This window comes from Triturus cristatus, chromosome 10 (genome assembly GCF_964204655.1).
Source record: "Triturus cristatus chromosome 10, aTriCri1.1, whole genome shotgun sequence".
Lineage (NCBI taxonomy): Eukaryota > Metazoa > Chordata > Amphibia > Caudata > Salamandridae > Triturus > Triturus cristatus.
In genome coordinates, this window is record NC_140593.1 from 285,787,438 (window position 1) to 285,802,461 (window position 15,024).

A 15,024-nucleotide genomic window follows, 5' to 3' on the forward strand; every position below is an offset into this window, starting at 1 on the left:
ACACCTAAGTTGTTGAGTGTAGTTCCAACAATATTGAGGGCCCATAATAGTACAGTATACAAAGGAGGTCGGAGTACACCCAACTGTATTTTAAAGGGACAGTACAGAAAAACAAAAGTCTGATGCTGGTTGGTGTTGAGGTCCATAAACCCTTTTTATTCTTCTTCCATGGATAATACAAAGATGCACATGGCGTCACAATGCCTTCCATACATGAGGTGCACAGCCAATGGTGTTACAACGTGGTATGGAAGAAGATGAACAGCCGACACCTGTTTCGTCCAAACTCGACTGGATTTCATCACAGCTGGAAGAGTGAATAGGTTTTATTCTACATGGAAGCTAATTTGTGGTTCAAACTGATCGACAGTGCAATGTTGCTCTTTCTAGTAAGTGTCCGTAAAAAGTACCAAGTATATATAAAAGGTGAATGCAATATTGCCAAAAGTAAGGATTTGAAGATAAAGGAAAGGAAATGGTCTCCAAGTTGTAGAACCTTTGATATGATAATCATGGTTGCACGTAGGCGAAACCAGTAGAAGATGTGGCAAGGGTGCAGGCAAGATGATCAGTTCATGAGAGAGGCCGTAAGAAGCCCATCAATGTAAAGGAACCGCTGTATTTTAGAGCGGTGGCATTTTGGTTACGCCATATCAGCGCTTCATCTTCTTAAATTCAACATTGTCACACTCGCGTACGAGCAGCATTGCAACAACGTTTCATATTATTTGGAACATCTACGGAAGAAGAAAACAAATTGTTCATGGACCTAAGCACCAACCAGCATCAGACCGCGATCCAAGTCTGTGCGGTCACTCTGAAATACAGTGGGGTGGGGTCCAACCGCCTTTGTAGATTGTACCCCCTCGATTACACTTGAAATAAATGAGCACCAGGCTTAGAAATAAAGTACTTTCAGTGGACTTCAGGTTTCATACAATTGGAAGTGTCATGCAAGGATTTCTATAATTGACAGACAGCGGACATGAAAGGAGTGTGGGTTTCCCACATAACATGTAGGAGGAGGGTCAGATTTATACTACCGCTACAGAAGGTTGCATGAGGTGAACCTTAGCAGTCATGACTCAAAAATCTACTTTCCATTATGCCTGTTATTTGAAGCTAGTCCTGTGAAAGAGCCGCCAGATTCACAATAAAGTAAATTGGCAGCAGTAGAGACAATGACTGAGCATGAAAAGTCAACTATACGAATAGGAAGGTGTTACAGTAGGCGCAGGGTATGGTGGTAGGTCTAACGGAATTGTGGAGCTGATGTTTGGGCTACAAATTCAAAGCAAACTTTATTTATAAATAGGGAATGAGTTAGTTGGTGATTCAAGTGGGAAAGCTGGTGTGTATTAGAGAAACACACCTACTTAGGACTCGTACAACCAAGATATCCAGGTATCAGATGCAAGTCAATCACTTACAACAAGAATATAATGAACCAGGCATCCCACCAGATAATAATAAGATTAAGAGACAAAGGATGGAACTGCCTACAGATGGAAATGTACTATCCAACCGGAGGACCTCCTGGAAAACCATCCAACTCAGCGAATCTTCTCAGAGACTTGGCAGCAGAGACCAACTTCACATGTGGAAGAAAGACTTTGCAGTACATTAAATTAATGCATCTTGGCGGAATATCTGGGAGGTGAATTTCCACAGCAGAATCACTTTAAGCCTGTAAATATGCATTGTTTTCCCTTTAAATAGATTGTAAACTCTATGCAACCAAATATGGAGACATATTTTGGATGCAAAATACCAAATCGAACAAAAAAATGTGCTAGGCCTGGGTGGTGGGACCCACTGCAGAACTGCATAGATATTACATCTTCGCCTCTAAAGGGCATGCTTGCTCGGTCGCACTGTCAACAGAATCTTAATAACATGCCATCTCAAATATTTGCTGTTCTTTGAACCGCCAGGCTAACAGGGGATCACGTTTACACAGAGACATGCGAGTGCGGGGCCTTCAGTAAATACTGGCATGTGGCAGCGATTAAAAAGGTTAAAATGTCTTTGGGGAGACGGAGTGTGTTAGAGAGGCGAAGCAACCGCAGCGGCACATATACCTTCTCATCTTAAGAAGGAAAGGTCTGCAGACACAAAGCAACTGTAATGCACCCTTTCATTTCCCAAGATCACAAAAAACAAAAATCATAAAACACAGCTCGTGCAAAAGGACTGAAAGCTGAGCCTACCTCTTCGAATCCATTATCGTCTTTCTTCAGAGCTTTAAAAGAAGAAAAAAAAACAACCACCAGTTAGTATGGTATGCATTTCAGTGCATAAAGAAAGGCCACCAGAGACATAGACTGGAAACACGTCTTAAAACATTAAAGCATTAATAAAATAAATCAAGAGCCAGAGAGACGCACAACTTATATACACACACATGTACTGGACTTTATTTAACTGAAAGCAAACAGATATCAGCAAAGCGATGACAGAAATAGGGAACAATTCAAGATGGGATACAAGTTTGCGCTATATAAAACTCTGTAAAATAAAAAATAAAAAAAAGCTGTGCTAAAAAGGAGATGGTGTGGTGGAGGCACTGAAGCGCTCCCTAGAGCTGTGGCCAGAAGGAGCTGGGAGTCTCCTTACCAGTGACACTCAAATAATCGAATTAAATAGCAAATGATGAGCTCAACAGTAGGATATTTGCATTCATAAAAGGTAGGTAGAAATCAAAATCGGAATATATCTAGAGGTGAAAAATAGATTTGCAAAGCACACGTTTATAGGCAATCTGTGTTTTACTGTTCTTAATCGATCTTGTAGTTTTGTTAGACTGAGCAGGCCCTAAAGGGGTAAAGGTGCTGTACTGGGAAGCATACGTTGGAGTAACAGAGCAGTAAACATTAAAAGGGACGTGAAAAAGTAGATTGATTGTTGGGGTTGATTGCAGTCCACCATGAATGAGTAATATCACTATTCTTGTTAGGTCCTGAAAAGGTTTTATTATTTTAAACCTGAGATCAACCCCCGATACCTATGCTGCGGAGCAGACAGCCGTAACTTAAGAAAATATGTAAAGCATTGAGAAGTAGCAAAACAGCTAAAATGCCGAAAACACAACACAATAAAATCCCACTCAAATCTATACAAATAGAGAATACATTAATTAGCAAATTGACACCAAAACGATAAACAATCCAATAAGGGGAACAGGAGATATGAATTTTTAATGCATTAAATAAAGAATTGTGCCAAAAAGCATTAAGCGCCAACTTTGGTCATTTGTTTGCACTTGACAGGTACCTAGGTGCAGTTCCAATACAGAAACCAGGTTCATCCTGGTCGGAAGCTTTCCGTATGACTCTCTGAAATGGATGTCAAAAATTTGCAGTGGGGCAAGGCAGTAGTCTGTGGTCAAGATGGGCTCCAAGAAGCAGGGTAGTGGTTGCATGAGGTCCCGGTGAAGTGCCTGACTTAGAGCAAGAGAAATACCAAATGTATGCCCAAGGGTGGCCTCTCATCTGGCCAGATACTTTTGGCACCTTCCCCCAGGAAAGATTTCTGTGTTCGGATATATTCACTTTTTTGGAGCTAAGATTCCTTTAGAAGGGCAAGGTTGCAAGCTGTAGCTGAACAGGGCTCCACGAGGACTACTTTCTTCCACAACATTCCAGCTGAAATTTGTTGCTGTTGAAAAGCTCTGAGTGAGAGCAACCTGAATCTTTGGCCGAGTGGCAACGCACTTCAATCGGCTTGTCTGGGCAAGTTGGTCCCAGGCCTCCGGGGGACTTGAGAACCCAAAGATTTCAAAGTCCCATGTTTTTCAGGATGTAAGGAGGAGTACACTCAACACAGCCAAGGGTCCCAAGACCACACAAACAGTATTTGTGGGTCAAGACTCACACCTGCAGAAGCCACAAGCAGGGCCCAGGGTAGATCCAGTTGGCTCTTCCGGAAAAAAAGGGCTTCTAGCAGCTTGTTGTGATCCTGTAGCGTAACATGAAGTCAGCCAACTGACCCTTGGAGCCCACTTCTTTGTCTTGGGTACAGATGGGACCTGGTCCAGCACTTCAGCTCTCCTCACAAGTCTCAACAATAGGTGCAATCCTTCTTTTGTCTTCGACAGGTTCAGTAGTGGTCTGAAGAGGGGGCCCATGGGTGCCACATTTATGTCTGACAGCAATAGTAAAAAAAGGTCTCAGGGATTGCCCTTCCCAATTTTGGGTGTACCTATCCTGTGTGTACTACTACAAACAATTCCACAGTGCTCCCACTCTAAATAAATCCAGCATGACAACCATTATTCCAACATGCAGAGTTCCTGTGCCCACTATAAAGGTGCAGCCAGGAAAATGAGCAAACCCTCCTCTGTGGTCACTCAACATCGATTTTGGGGGCAGCTCCTCTCCCACTTGGATTGGTGCCTGGCGCTGACTAGAGGTACAACGGAGGGGCTAGGCTCAGGTGTTAGCTTTATTTGCCTGTTACAGGTTAGGCTCTTTTGAAGTTAATTACGTTCCTGGGCACTGCTCATGGGCACTGCTCCTATGTTTATTTTGTCAGAGGAGCAGAATACCGCCACCACACTGAAGGCCTTTCACACAGCTGTGGGTGCAAGTTCACACCTCATCAAAGGGACTCCTGTATGACAGTTGCAAGCTTACGCAAATGGGATCATAGAGGCTTTAGGCAGGTAAAAAGTTGACTTTCTAAGAGTACCTTTTGTATCATATTTAGTACAAATCTGACTGTACAAGTTAATTGGGGTTGTAATATATTTTTTAAGTAGTCCTCGAATGAACTTGGTAATGGTTTTGTAGGCTCAGAGAACATTATTAATTGTAATATTGTATTCCAATGCTCTTCCATGGAACAGCTATCCCTGCTACATTAAGAATTGCTTATAGGGCCTTGTCACTGTAAGGGCATGTTAAACATTAAACGTTTACATGTTCTACTTTCAAATACCAAGTATAGTGCCTTATGGCCATTTAAGTTCTGTTCTACTTAGGGGTGACTTATTAATATTTAAAAGGAGGGTCTAGAGAGAGGTCAAAACTGCAGTTTTCAAACTGCACACACAGGCTACAGTGGTAGACCTGCAGTCATGTTTTGTACTGTAACTAGTGGTGGCGGAATGTGTGCTGCAGTCCATGAGTGACATTTAACTTATAGGCCATGGGTACACTTTGTACAATTCACTGGAAACTTATAAGGAAGTTAAATAGGCCAGTTAGGAATATAGCCAATTTTTACATATTTTGGGAGTCTGAGTACATGCACTGGGACCTGGTTAGCAGAGTCCCAATACAGAGAGTAAGCAAGCAATGCCTTTCATTTATGATTTTATAAAACAAAGCATAAATAAAAGGCATTATCATTTACACAGCCAATAGCTTAAACTCTCACAAATGCGTGACCTATTGCATTGCAAATGCTTGTAAAAGCGCCCCATGCTGCGCTTTTACTTTAATGGATGCCACGTCCCTTTCTTTAGACGCGTCTTGTATAAAGAAAGTTGTGCGCCACCATTAAAATGAAAGCACGGTATGGGGCACTTTTACAAATAAAAAGCATTTTTTTGTCAAGTTGACAAACAAAAGTTTCTTTTTTTATAAAAGTACCCCATACCTAGCTTTCACTTTAATGGAGGCCACACACCTTTATTTACATAACCCGCATCTAAAGGAAAAGTCGTGGCCACCATTAAAACGAAAGTGCAGTATGGTGCGCTTTTAGAAAAAAAAAAGCATGTTTGTCAAGTCGGGCCTATTGTTGATAAAAACGTAAAAGCGCGTGCCGTGTTGAAACCATAACATGGTGCCCGGAGGCAGAAGGGGCACCCTTGCAGGAAAGTACTTTGTGCCTGCAATAGGGTAAAATCATTAAAGAAAACAGTGCTCACAGACTGTAGATAAAACAGACCATGTAATAACATAAGTAAAAAGTCCAGTCCTTATGGGAGGTTACAAATGGAGACAAGGCGGTACTAAGGAGGGACTACTAAGCCTATTCATGAATCAAAAGCAACCATTTAGAAACAACAGTAACAGGAGCCAATTGAAAAGATGAGAGGAAAATGGGCAGAGCCTCAAGTCCATACCTGAATACAGCATGCCTCGCAGAACAGCGAATGCGCTGAACAGGCTCAACCTAAAAACAGCAGCATCAATCCAATAAAATGGGGGTGATCATGTAAAAAGAGGCATTTTCCTACAAGGAGGAAATGCCCCAGAAGGTGGGGAGCGCTGGAGGGAGAAGTGCTCCGTAAAGTCTTTTGGGATTGAAGGAAAGTTGGTAAGGAGACCCCCCATCTAGAGCCAATAAAAAGATAAGAAATATATCTTATAAACAGCACTCCTACAAAGAAGCATTTACATCACGGTCATAAGTGGAGATTGCTCCTGGTCAGTTATTGCCTGAAGAGACGCTGTGCTTTCCATGCTTTATTGTATAATGAGGCAAACCATCACTGCACAGGCACTTCAGAACGTCTTCAAAAACTCTGTTGTTGCTCTGTGTATACATAAACTATGTGTCAGACTGACCAAAACACATGTGCTTTCCACCAGGCGGTTTCGCACACCTTCATTCAAGAATCTGAATCTGTCCTCTAGTCAGACCACTTTTTTCTTAAGTGCTTCGATCTAGCCTATCAGACTTCATCAAGAACCAATGATCCGTGATCCATGGCATAATCGTATCAAGACTTGGAGTAGTGGAGAAGTGGCTGACCAACCATTCCTCTGTGTCTGATTACACCACTGTTCACGGTGGCCAATGAGGCTTGTTTCCATATTTATCCTTTCACACACGCCGCCTCAAATGACCACGTTGATCAGGGGCATCACAGGAGAGAATGTACCGTGGAGGCAATGGTAGGATCGGACTTACCTGGCTCAAGGCACATGTTCCTGCATAGTGTCACACCTGGTGGCAGTGGTTCAGAATAGATACGCAACAGTGGACAAGAACTGCTGAGCCACGCCAAACAGAGCTCAGCAAATGTTGTGGGTCCCAGATGCTTCAAAGGTTTGAGAAGGTAAACACATTTGATTCCATATCTCTCTAAACGCTGCTTCCTAACCACATGTTGTGGCATTGATCTGATACCTTATGTGACAGGAGATTTTAGGCTAGTATATTACGACTTAACACTGAAGCAATGCTTTAAGAGCAGGCTTGATATCAATGCCGCTGACATACCAGTAAACCACCAACCCAATGTGCCATTTTTATCCCGATACAAGTCTCTTTCTATTTCTCATCGCCTGTAATTTCTCCACTGCATTAACTTTGTAACAAATCTAATTGTTAATCAGTCAATCTGACATTAATGTTTTGATAATTATGGGGGCTTCTTGTTTTTCATTGAATTGGTCTGGTTTTGTCATTGGTCTAGATTGTGCCTTATGCAAAAAAAAAAGAAGCAAACTATTGTACCCATTTTACCATCTGTAGATCTACTTTCAGATACATTTTTTAAATATTTCATGGTGGTGCTTTAAATTTATAAGCACTGTTCAGAAATCTTTGTTTCTCCTGAATATCTCCAAACTATTCTAATGCGATCTTAGTAGTAAAAGTGCCAAATGCCACTGTCATTAATTAACATTATGTATTTCAGCTCATCTTTCCTTGTTTTCCACTTTTTAAAATGTAGGCTGTACTGTACCTTCCCTTTACTTATGTTCTGCGATCTGCATTTTCTTGCTAGCTATCTTATGGGGGGGAGCATTTATTGTGAAGTTCTATACATAAAGAGAACACCTTTTAGCCAAGAAAAAAGCAATATCCTCTAATGTCGCCGCCCCCTACTGTTAGCAACTATTAAAATTCGAAGAGACCACATGGCATATTTATTCACCTGTTCCATATCCTTTAGAACACTTATTAGGATATAATTTTTTGCAAGTCTGCTAACTATAGGAGATTTCTTGTAGTATTTGGTATTAGTTTTATTAATCTGACTAGACCGCACTGTCCTTATCGAAGGGCCATGATGGGGACTTTATTTACTACTAAGGGCATTTTCCATAGTAGGCTTTTTAAATTCAACAGTAGGGTTTTAAAGGCTACCTTGCTCAATTACTTTAGGACTTTGAGCTCAACCTTTTTTTAATTCTTTTTTGACTTAGTATAATTTTGGCTACTCCTTTTTATGCTATACGACATGACTTAATTGACATTTTTGATAGACAAATGTATATAAGGTTGCAAAAGCCTGATATGCTGCTGAAAAAAAGCAGAGTGGATCGCATTTTTCTAAAAGTGATGCCACTTATCAGCCTATCCTAAAACAGCATTAAGCAGGCTCACAGCTTGGCACTGCGGTTTTAATATTAGTCGATATGGAATACATTTTAAGTTGCCAAATTCTCCTTAGAACAAACTCGACTGACACTCATGAGCTACATAATTTAGTGAATTACAGCTAAAGCACTGCTGGGCCTCCAAAGATATTCCATGATTTATAATTGAAAAATATTTTCATTGCTAACCTGAAATGTCATAAGAGCGGTCCAAGGAGACAAGTAAATCGCCAATAAATAAATGTAACACATCAGTATAAGAAACAGACGATTGCATAGTCAAACTATAATTCTAATAGACCCACAGTATTGTGTGGGATTCTGCAAAGGTTGAGCTGGCCCGGACAAAGTGAAATGTTGAAATACACCCACCACACGCACATCATGTGTTTGCATCACACACCCGAGTTGGTCAAAGCTTCAATCCTGTGCCTGATCCCATGAGTGGCTGCGGCAACATATGCTTTGCATTCCACTCCCTACTACAGTAATGTCTGTTTGGACTTTAGGTTTCAGATATGCGAAGTGGGAAACAATTAGCTGATTTATGCACTGCAGTCTAGTTCTGTAGGTTGAGGGAAGTAAGGTTCAGGCAGATAGGTGCTACCAGTAACAAATGACTAACGTTTTAAATTGGTAGGGCCTAAGATGTCTTAATTGGGCAGCACAGCATCCAAGAGGGCAGGCTGGTTTGTAACGGTGCAACTGGTGTCACTACACTGGGCGCAGAGGTGGAGGGGCGCTGCAATTTGACATTTCTATAGGATTAAAAGTGCTTTTTGGAGATTTCCTTCTGTGCCCACCAATTTTCATTACACAACAATGGAGAGACACCCTGTATACCGCAGGACCTGGGTACAGATTGATACAAAACACAATTGGTCCCAACAGAACTTATTTATGTAGAACAGTGAGAGTACCCAAGAGAACTACACCACCTTGAATAACACACATCCAGTCTAAATGAATTCTGATTTTGTAATGACTTTCAACACTATACATACATAATTCTGTGTTAAACAGTTGTTTCAAGGTATGTGGGTAATGAGTGCTTGAAAAAGTGTTCATGAATAAGTGAAGAGAGAGTGAAGAATTATAATACAAATATTTACAAACAATTATACTGAGAGCTGTCTGAATCACAAGTGCTTTACATATTTCTAATCCACAATTAGAAGATATAGTGTAACACTTCCATATTATCTTTGTGTGGAAGATGGTTTCAGTACAGGCCAATAGAATTAAGAGCGTCGATGTTAAGACCCCTGGATAGTGGAAAGGCCAGTTAAACCTTGAGACAGGGTCTTCATCAGGACAAAAAGGGAGCAACCTAGAAAATAGGTAGGAGAGCACCAATCAAAATCTAGTTCGGTGTTTGTGACATGGGTACAATGATTCAAGGCGGCCAATCTCACCTGAGTACCCCCATATGCCAATTAGTGGGAGATTAAAGGAGGGCCAGCCAGCATCTTTTCAGAGGTAAAATATACAAAGGCCCCGTCAGTGGTCCGAAGCGTTGTAGTGCTGTAATTAAATTGCACAACAACCAGTTTACTGGGATATAAAATATCGGGGCAGTAGTAGGCACTCCTTGCTTCTCAGTACTCACCCTATGGGCTTCTTAGATTGACAAGACAAGCCCAAATCTGAACTGTACTTGCTCAATAGTTAAAAGTATATCCCCAGATTAAATCAAGGTCACAAATCTGCAAGAGAGGAAAGGAAGGAGACTCCGATTAACAGATTAACTCAGCGAGGAGCAGACTTAAAAAAACAACTTTCTGAAGCTGCAATGATTACATTTGAAAGCAATTTGTTCCCAAAGTAACTCGTGTCTCCGGGAGCGTTCCAAAATTATGGTTAAACCCGGTTGGGGTTCACCTTGAGGGCTTCTTGAATAGGCACAACAAAAAATGTAATTGTGTGCTGGCGCCAAAAAGTATGAACCCAGAATGATTCAAGCACTTTTCAGGCAGCTATAAAAATGTCGGATAACTCTGGTGATTAATATTCCTGCTGGAGAGATCTAAATTTTGCCTAGTGGCAGTTGTGGCTCATAAAAGTAGTGAAGATGGTTGATATGCCTGCTGCTAAGCACATGTAATATGCAAATCACAGAACTGTATTTTATGTAGATAGCTCAGTGGGTTACTGTTTTTTTTTGTCTCAGAGCTCCTTCTGTTACTTGCAGCTTATAAATCACAATCCTTCTAATATAGCACAGTGAGCTATGAACTGGCATAAAACAGCTGTATGATAGATTTAGAACATTATGTTTATTCCCCAAGCTTATGTTGCTAAAATGGTTAATTTGCATAGAAATAAAATCTTGTTTGTAAATTCAACCCCAACCACTTTGCTAAGTTTTAAATTCTGAGTTTATGCTTGTCCAGACCAAGCATTTTAAAAATATACTCCATGCTTAATATGAGCCAGAGGTTGCCGGTCAGGCACAACCACTTATTTTTGGGGACCGGTACTTATTTCCCACAGCAGATGTTTACCGAGTGCAAGAAAGGGAAAAACACACAGAACAGAAAGACAAAGGAAGAGAAAGATGACAAAACCATTGGAGCAGCGCAATTGAGGCTCCTCCATGACACATTACGATTATGCAATTATAGACTCATAATTGACATTATATTCAATGTGTGCCTTAATTTAAATGTTATAATTATAGGGGTTAGAGATGTGTACACTTATAATGAATTGAAAAGCATGAACATATTATTTTATTTATGTTTTACATTTGTTCAAGTTATACTTGCGCATGTATAACCATGAATTCAAAGTTCATATTAAATGCTCAACTTAACTTATCCAGACTACAGGCCTCAATTGAAATGCATTCTGCTTTGCCAGCATATTCACTTTTTCTTTGCAGGTGTAGTATCATGATTTTCATGATCAGAGAAAGGCTTATTGTTTGCATTAGATTGCTGATAGAGAGGTCTGAAGGGAAGAACTTGGCAGCAGACATGGAGAATTAATGATTGAAAGAGGCCTTCTGTTCATCATGTACCAGGATAGAGACTGATGGTCAAGGTTGAGAACTAAAGTCCCAGTTTGTTGCAATGGGAAACTGAAGGGATGTTGCAGATGCTCACAAGTAATAATTTGGTTGGTTCCTAGTAGTGGGAAAAGACATAAGGACATATTTGAATCTCCTGTTACTTTTAAATTGGTGTTCTCACAGTTGGAGAGCAGAGAGGTTCCCTTGAGACTTCGAGAGTTACAGACCTCTCTGCTTTCCTTAGTCTTGCAAATGTGATGCTTTATGCTAAACACTTATGTCCTTTTCCCAAGACTTCTACTGAAGTCTGTTCATGTTGACACTTTCTATGTTCCCGAATCATAGACCCCTAATAGACTATCCTATATTTGACTTGTGTTTAAAAGAGACGAAGGAAGATTCTTTATGGAACACCTTATTGCTTTAATCTATTTCTCTATTGTTGTGAATATCACAAGTTTGTATAGTTTTATTGCGTCTCAACCTATTGAGATATTCAGTGTATCTGCTGTGTTGCTGTATTTGCGGAACTTATTATTGGTTTGTGTATATACTGGATTGAATGGTAATCCAAAATAAAACTCCTTAACAATATTTGGTGATTCCTTGACTTCACAAGCTAGAAATGTACAGGCGCGGTGCGTCCATTGGGGCGTGGGGGCATAGACCCCCAGCCCGCGCGCACCCGCCCGTAGCTCCCTCGCGACGCCGAGTGTGGGGAGAACTCAACTGACAATGCATGTCAGTCAGCATGACGTCAGACCGTGGGCGGTCCGGCGTCATTGTTGACTGACAAGCATTGTCAGACCAGGCAGCACTGCAGCACAAGTGCGCATGAGTGGGCATGGTGAGCTAGTTTTTAACCCGTGCCCAGTCATGCGCACTTGTGTTTTCACGGATTTGCGCATGCCCATTAGGAGCCCCTCGGTCTCCTAATGGGCAGGCGGCGGGCGAGGAGTAGGCTGTGCCCTCAGCCAATCCTGGCGCTGCAGCAGTGCCAGGATTGGCTGAGGGGTTGCCACTGCAGTGCTGACGTGACGTGACGACGTGCTGTTCAACTTCCATCCAGTTTGAAGAGGCGCCAACGCGGACCAGGAGCAGAGGCGGTCAGGTAAGACTAGAGGGGCTGTAGGCGCCAACGGACGGACCTGAGGTGGCGCGGACATGCTGAGGACCTCAGGTAGGATTTAAAAAAAAATTATTTTAACACTCCCCACCCCGCGCGACACCCCCCGCGACTTCCCCCCCCCCGCGAGCCGCGACTGCAACCTGTGCTTGATCCGCAGGAACAAGGTTTAAATGTTTGTGCTAATGCGGGGATGTCTGCAACTGTTCTCTCTAATCCTGTTTTTCCTTGGAGTCAAGAATACAGGACACCAGCTGGGTCATGTGAAAAGTTTAAAGATTTTGTAGTGTATTAACTTGTATGTTAGCATGTAGTTTTTTCCTTTTCTGTTACTTTAAGGAGGAAGGTGATGTTGAACATGCAACGTACGAAGGCAATGTATGTTGAAGCATTATGACGTGTGTTGTTTACATTCAATGATTCAATATAACCTCATGTGCAGAGAACGGCGAGGAGGATCACATAAGTACTAGTCAGTTACTGTGGGATCCTGGCTGGCCGGTCGCAGCACATCGTGGGTATTCTTTACTTTGAAATAAATCCTTTTGAAGTTTTCTACGGGACCGTGTACCGCGTCTTACTACAACATCCGAGCCCTGTCTGGCAGTACACCCCACTCCAGTGCACCCAAAGCCATATTTCCATTTTGGCTTTGTGGTCTACCTATTAATGTGAGAGCCCATAAAGTTGCAACAGCTGGGAATGCTCCCCTCCTCAATGATATCCAGTTCCTTAATAACATTCCCCGCTTCTCATATCAGTCATTATTTTAATGACATGTTTTCAGACAACAGCAGGATGGGTTTGCACTTCCACCTTGTTAGACCTGTCAGCCCTTTGGGTGGTCCCTCCTCATCATTATTTATTTTGTCCCACTTTTGCCTCAAACCCTGTTTGAATTTTTCCTTTTTGGGAACCACCAGACGTTTTAGTGTTGCTGCAGATTCAGGGAGCCATTTTACCTACCCCTGAAACTTCTGTCTGAGGGCCTGAAGCACAAAATGGTGGCCACCTGTGACATCACCAGCATCCACTGGAACCTACCAGCACCTTCCAGAACATTCCAGAACCCTGTGACAGTTGGAGGCGGTTTAGAATGTTGGGAAGCTAAGAGAGAGAGTTGGCAGTTGGAGCTGGCAGTTGGCACCTGACTGGTGAGGAGTGAGCAGCAAAAACGTGAAGGAGGAAGGAGTGAAGCAGCAGGGGTGGAAACTTGTGCCTGGAGTGGGGTCCATAAACCCACCCTTGATACTAGTCCCTACTGACGGAGCCCAGCCTAGAGCCCTGTGTGGGAAGAAGTCAGAAAAACCATCCTGAGGACCTGGACAGCAGGAACAGGCCTTAGAAACAAGAGAACAGCAAGATCCTGACCTGGAAGCTGGTTTCCCTGAAGTCCGACGTCGAGTAGCCTAAGACCTGGAGCCCCGAGGTGGAGAAGCGGCGCTGACTGGAAAAGCAGACGTCGTGCCCAGAGCCGCCAGAGGTCGAGAGAGGGCGCCGTCAGAGGTCGTGAGGAATACCAGAGGTCGAGGAGGAAGTCACCCGAGGTCGAGTGAGCGGCGTCCTCGGAGGAGTGAAGTCCGCCCTCCGGAGTCGTCGGAGACCGAGGTGAAGGGTAACGGAGGTCGGGAGTGAGGATCGCACTCCGGAGTTGCCGGAACCTGTGAGAATCGTGCCGGAGGTCGGGAGTGGAGGTCGCACTCCGGAGTCGCCGGAAACCTGTGAGGAGCACCGGAGGTCGGGAGTGAGGATCGCACTCCGGAGCCGCCGGAAGTCGACATCGAGGCAAGGCCGGCCGACGTCATCGAAGCCGAGGTCGCCATCGGACCGGAGCCGCCCGAAGTCGACATCGAGTAAAGACTGCCCGACGCCATCGAATCGGAGGTCGAGATCGAACCGAGGCCGCTGACATCGAGACCGGATCCGCCTGCCGGCGTCGTCAAAGAACTGACATTGTGCCGAGGCCGCCGACATCGAACCGGAACCGCCTCACGGCATCGATACGACTCCAGCGGCGTCGGAGCATCAGAAAAAGGGCAGTAAGTGGAGTAGAGGGCGCCTAAGGCCCTGTGGAGACCTGAGAGACTGCTCTAAGGGGCTAGGGAGGTGCTGGAACCAACCTGACTGTGCCAGGGGTGAACTGGGACTAATCTAGAGAAGTTGTGTGGAGAGATAGAGCCAGGTCTCTGGTATTTTCCCCCTTTACCTACCTCAGTTTAGGCCTCAGCCTTGTCCAAGTCAGGGAGTAGACACCCTCCAGCCTTCCACATCCCCACAAGCTGTGCCTGGGCCAAATCAGCCCTTAGGAATTCAAAAGTGATCTGAATCCATGAGTGTCACTGTCAGCTTTTAAGTATTTATTAGGGGCACTGTATTTATTGTATTTAACCTATTTATTGTTCCACTGTATTTATTGGTCCACAGTATTTATTGATGCACAATATTTATTGGTTACAGTATTTATGGCCTCAGAATATTTAATTGCCTGTCTGTATTGCACTTTTATTTATGCCTTCAGTATTTATGATCACCCCTATTTATTGAATCATTAAGCCAGTATTTATTTGTCCTGCACTTTCTAAAAAGTTTGTATATTGTGATTG

At 43.1% G+C, this 15,024-nt stretch overlaps 1 protein-coding gene across 4 annotated transcripts in view; it reads right to left on the reverse strand.

The window, feature by feature from the left end:
- Positions 1-15,024, reverse strand: part of CDK14 (cyclin dependent kinase 14) — a 2,110,677-nt gene that overhangs the window by 2,015,476 nt on the left and 80,177 nt on the right. For all 4 annotated transcript variants that reach the window (XM_085631156.1, XM_085631160.1, XM_085631158.1 and 1 more), the window contains exon 2: positions 2,211-2,242. In XM_085631156.1, the coding sequence (XP_085487282.1) occupies positions 2,211-2,242 (32 nt within the window). The remainder of the gene's footprint in view (positions 1-2,210; positions 2,243-15,024) is intronic.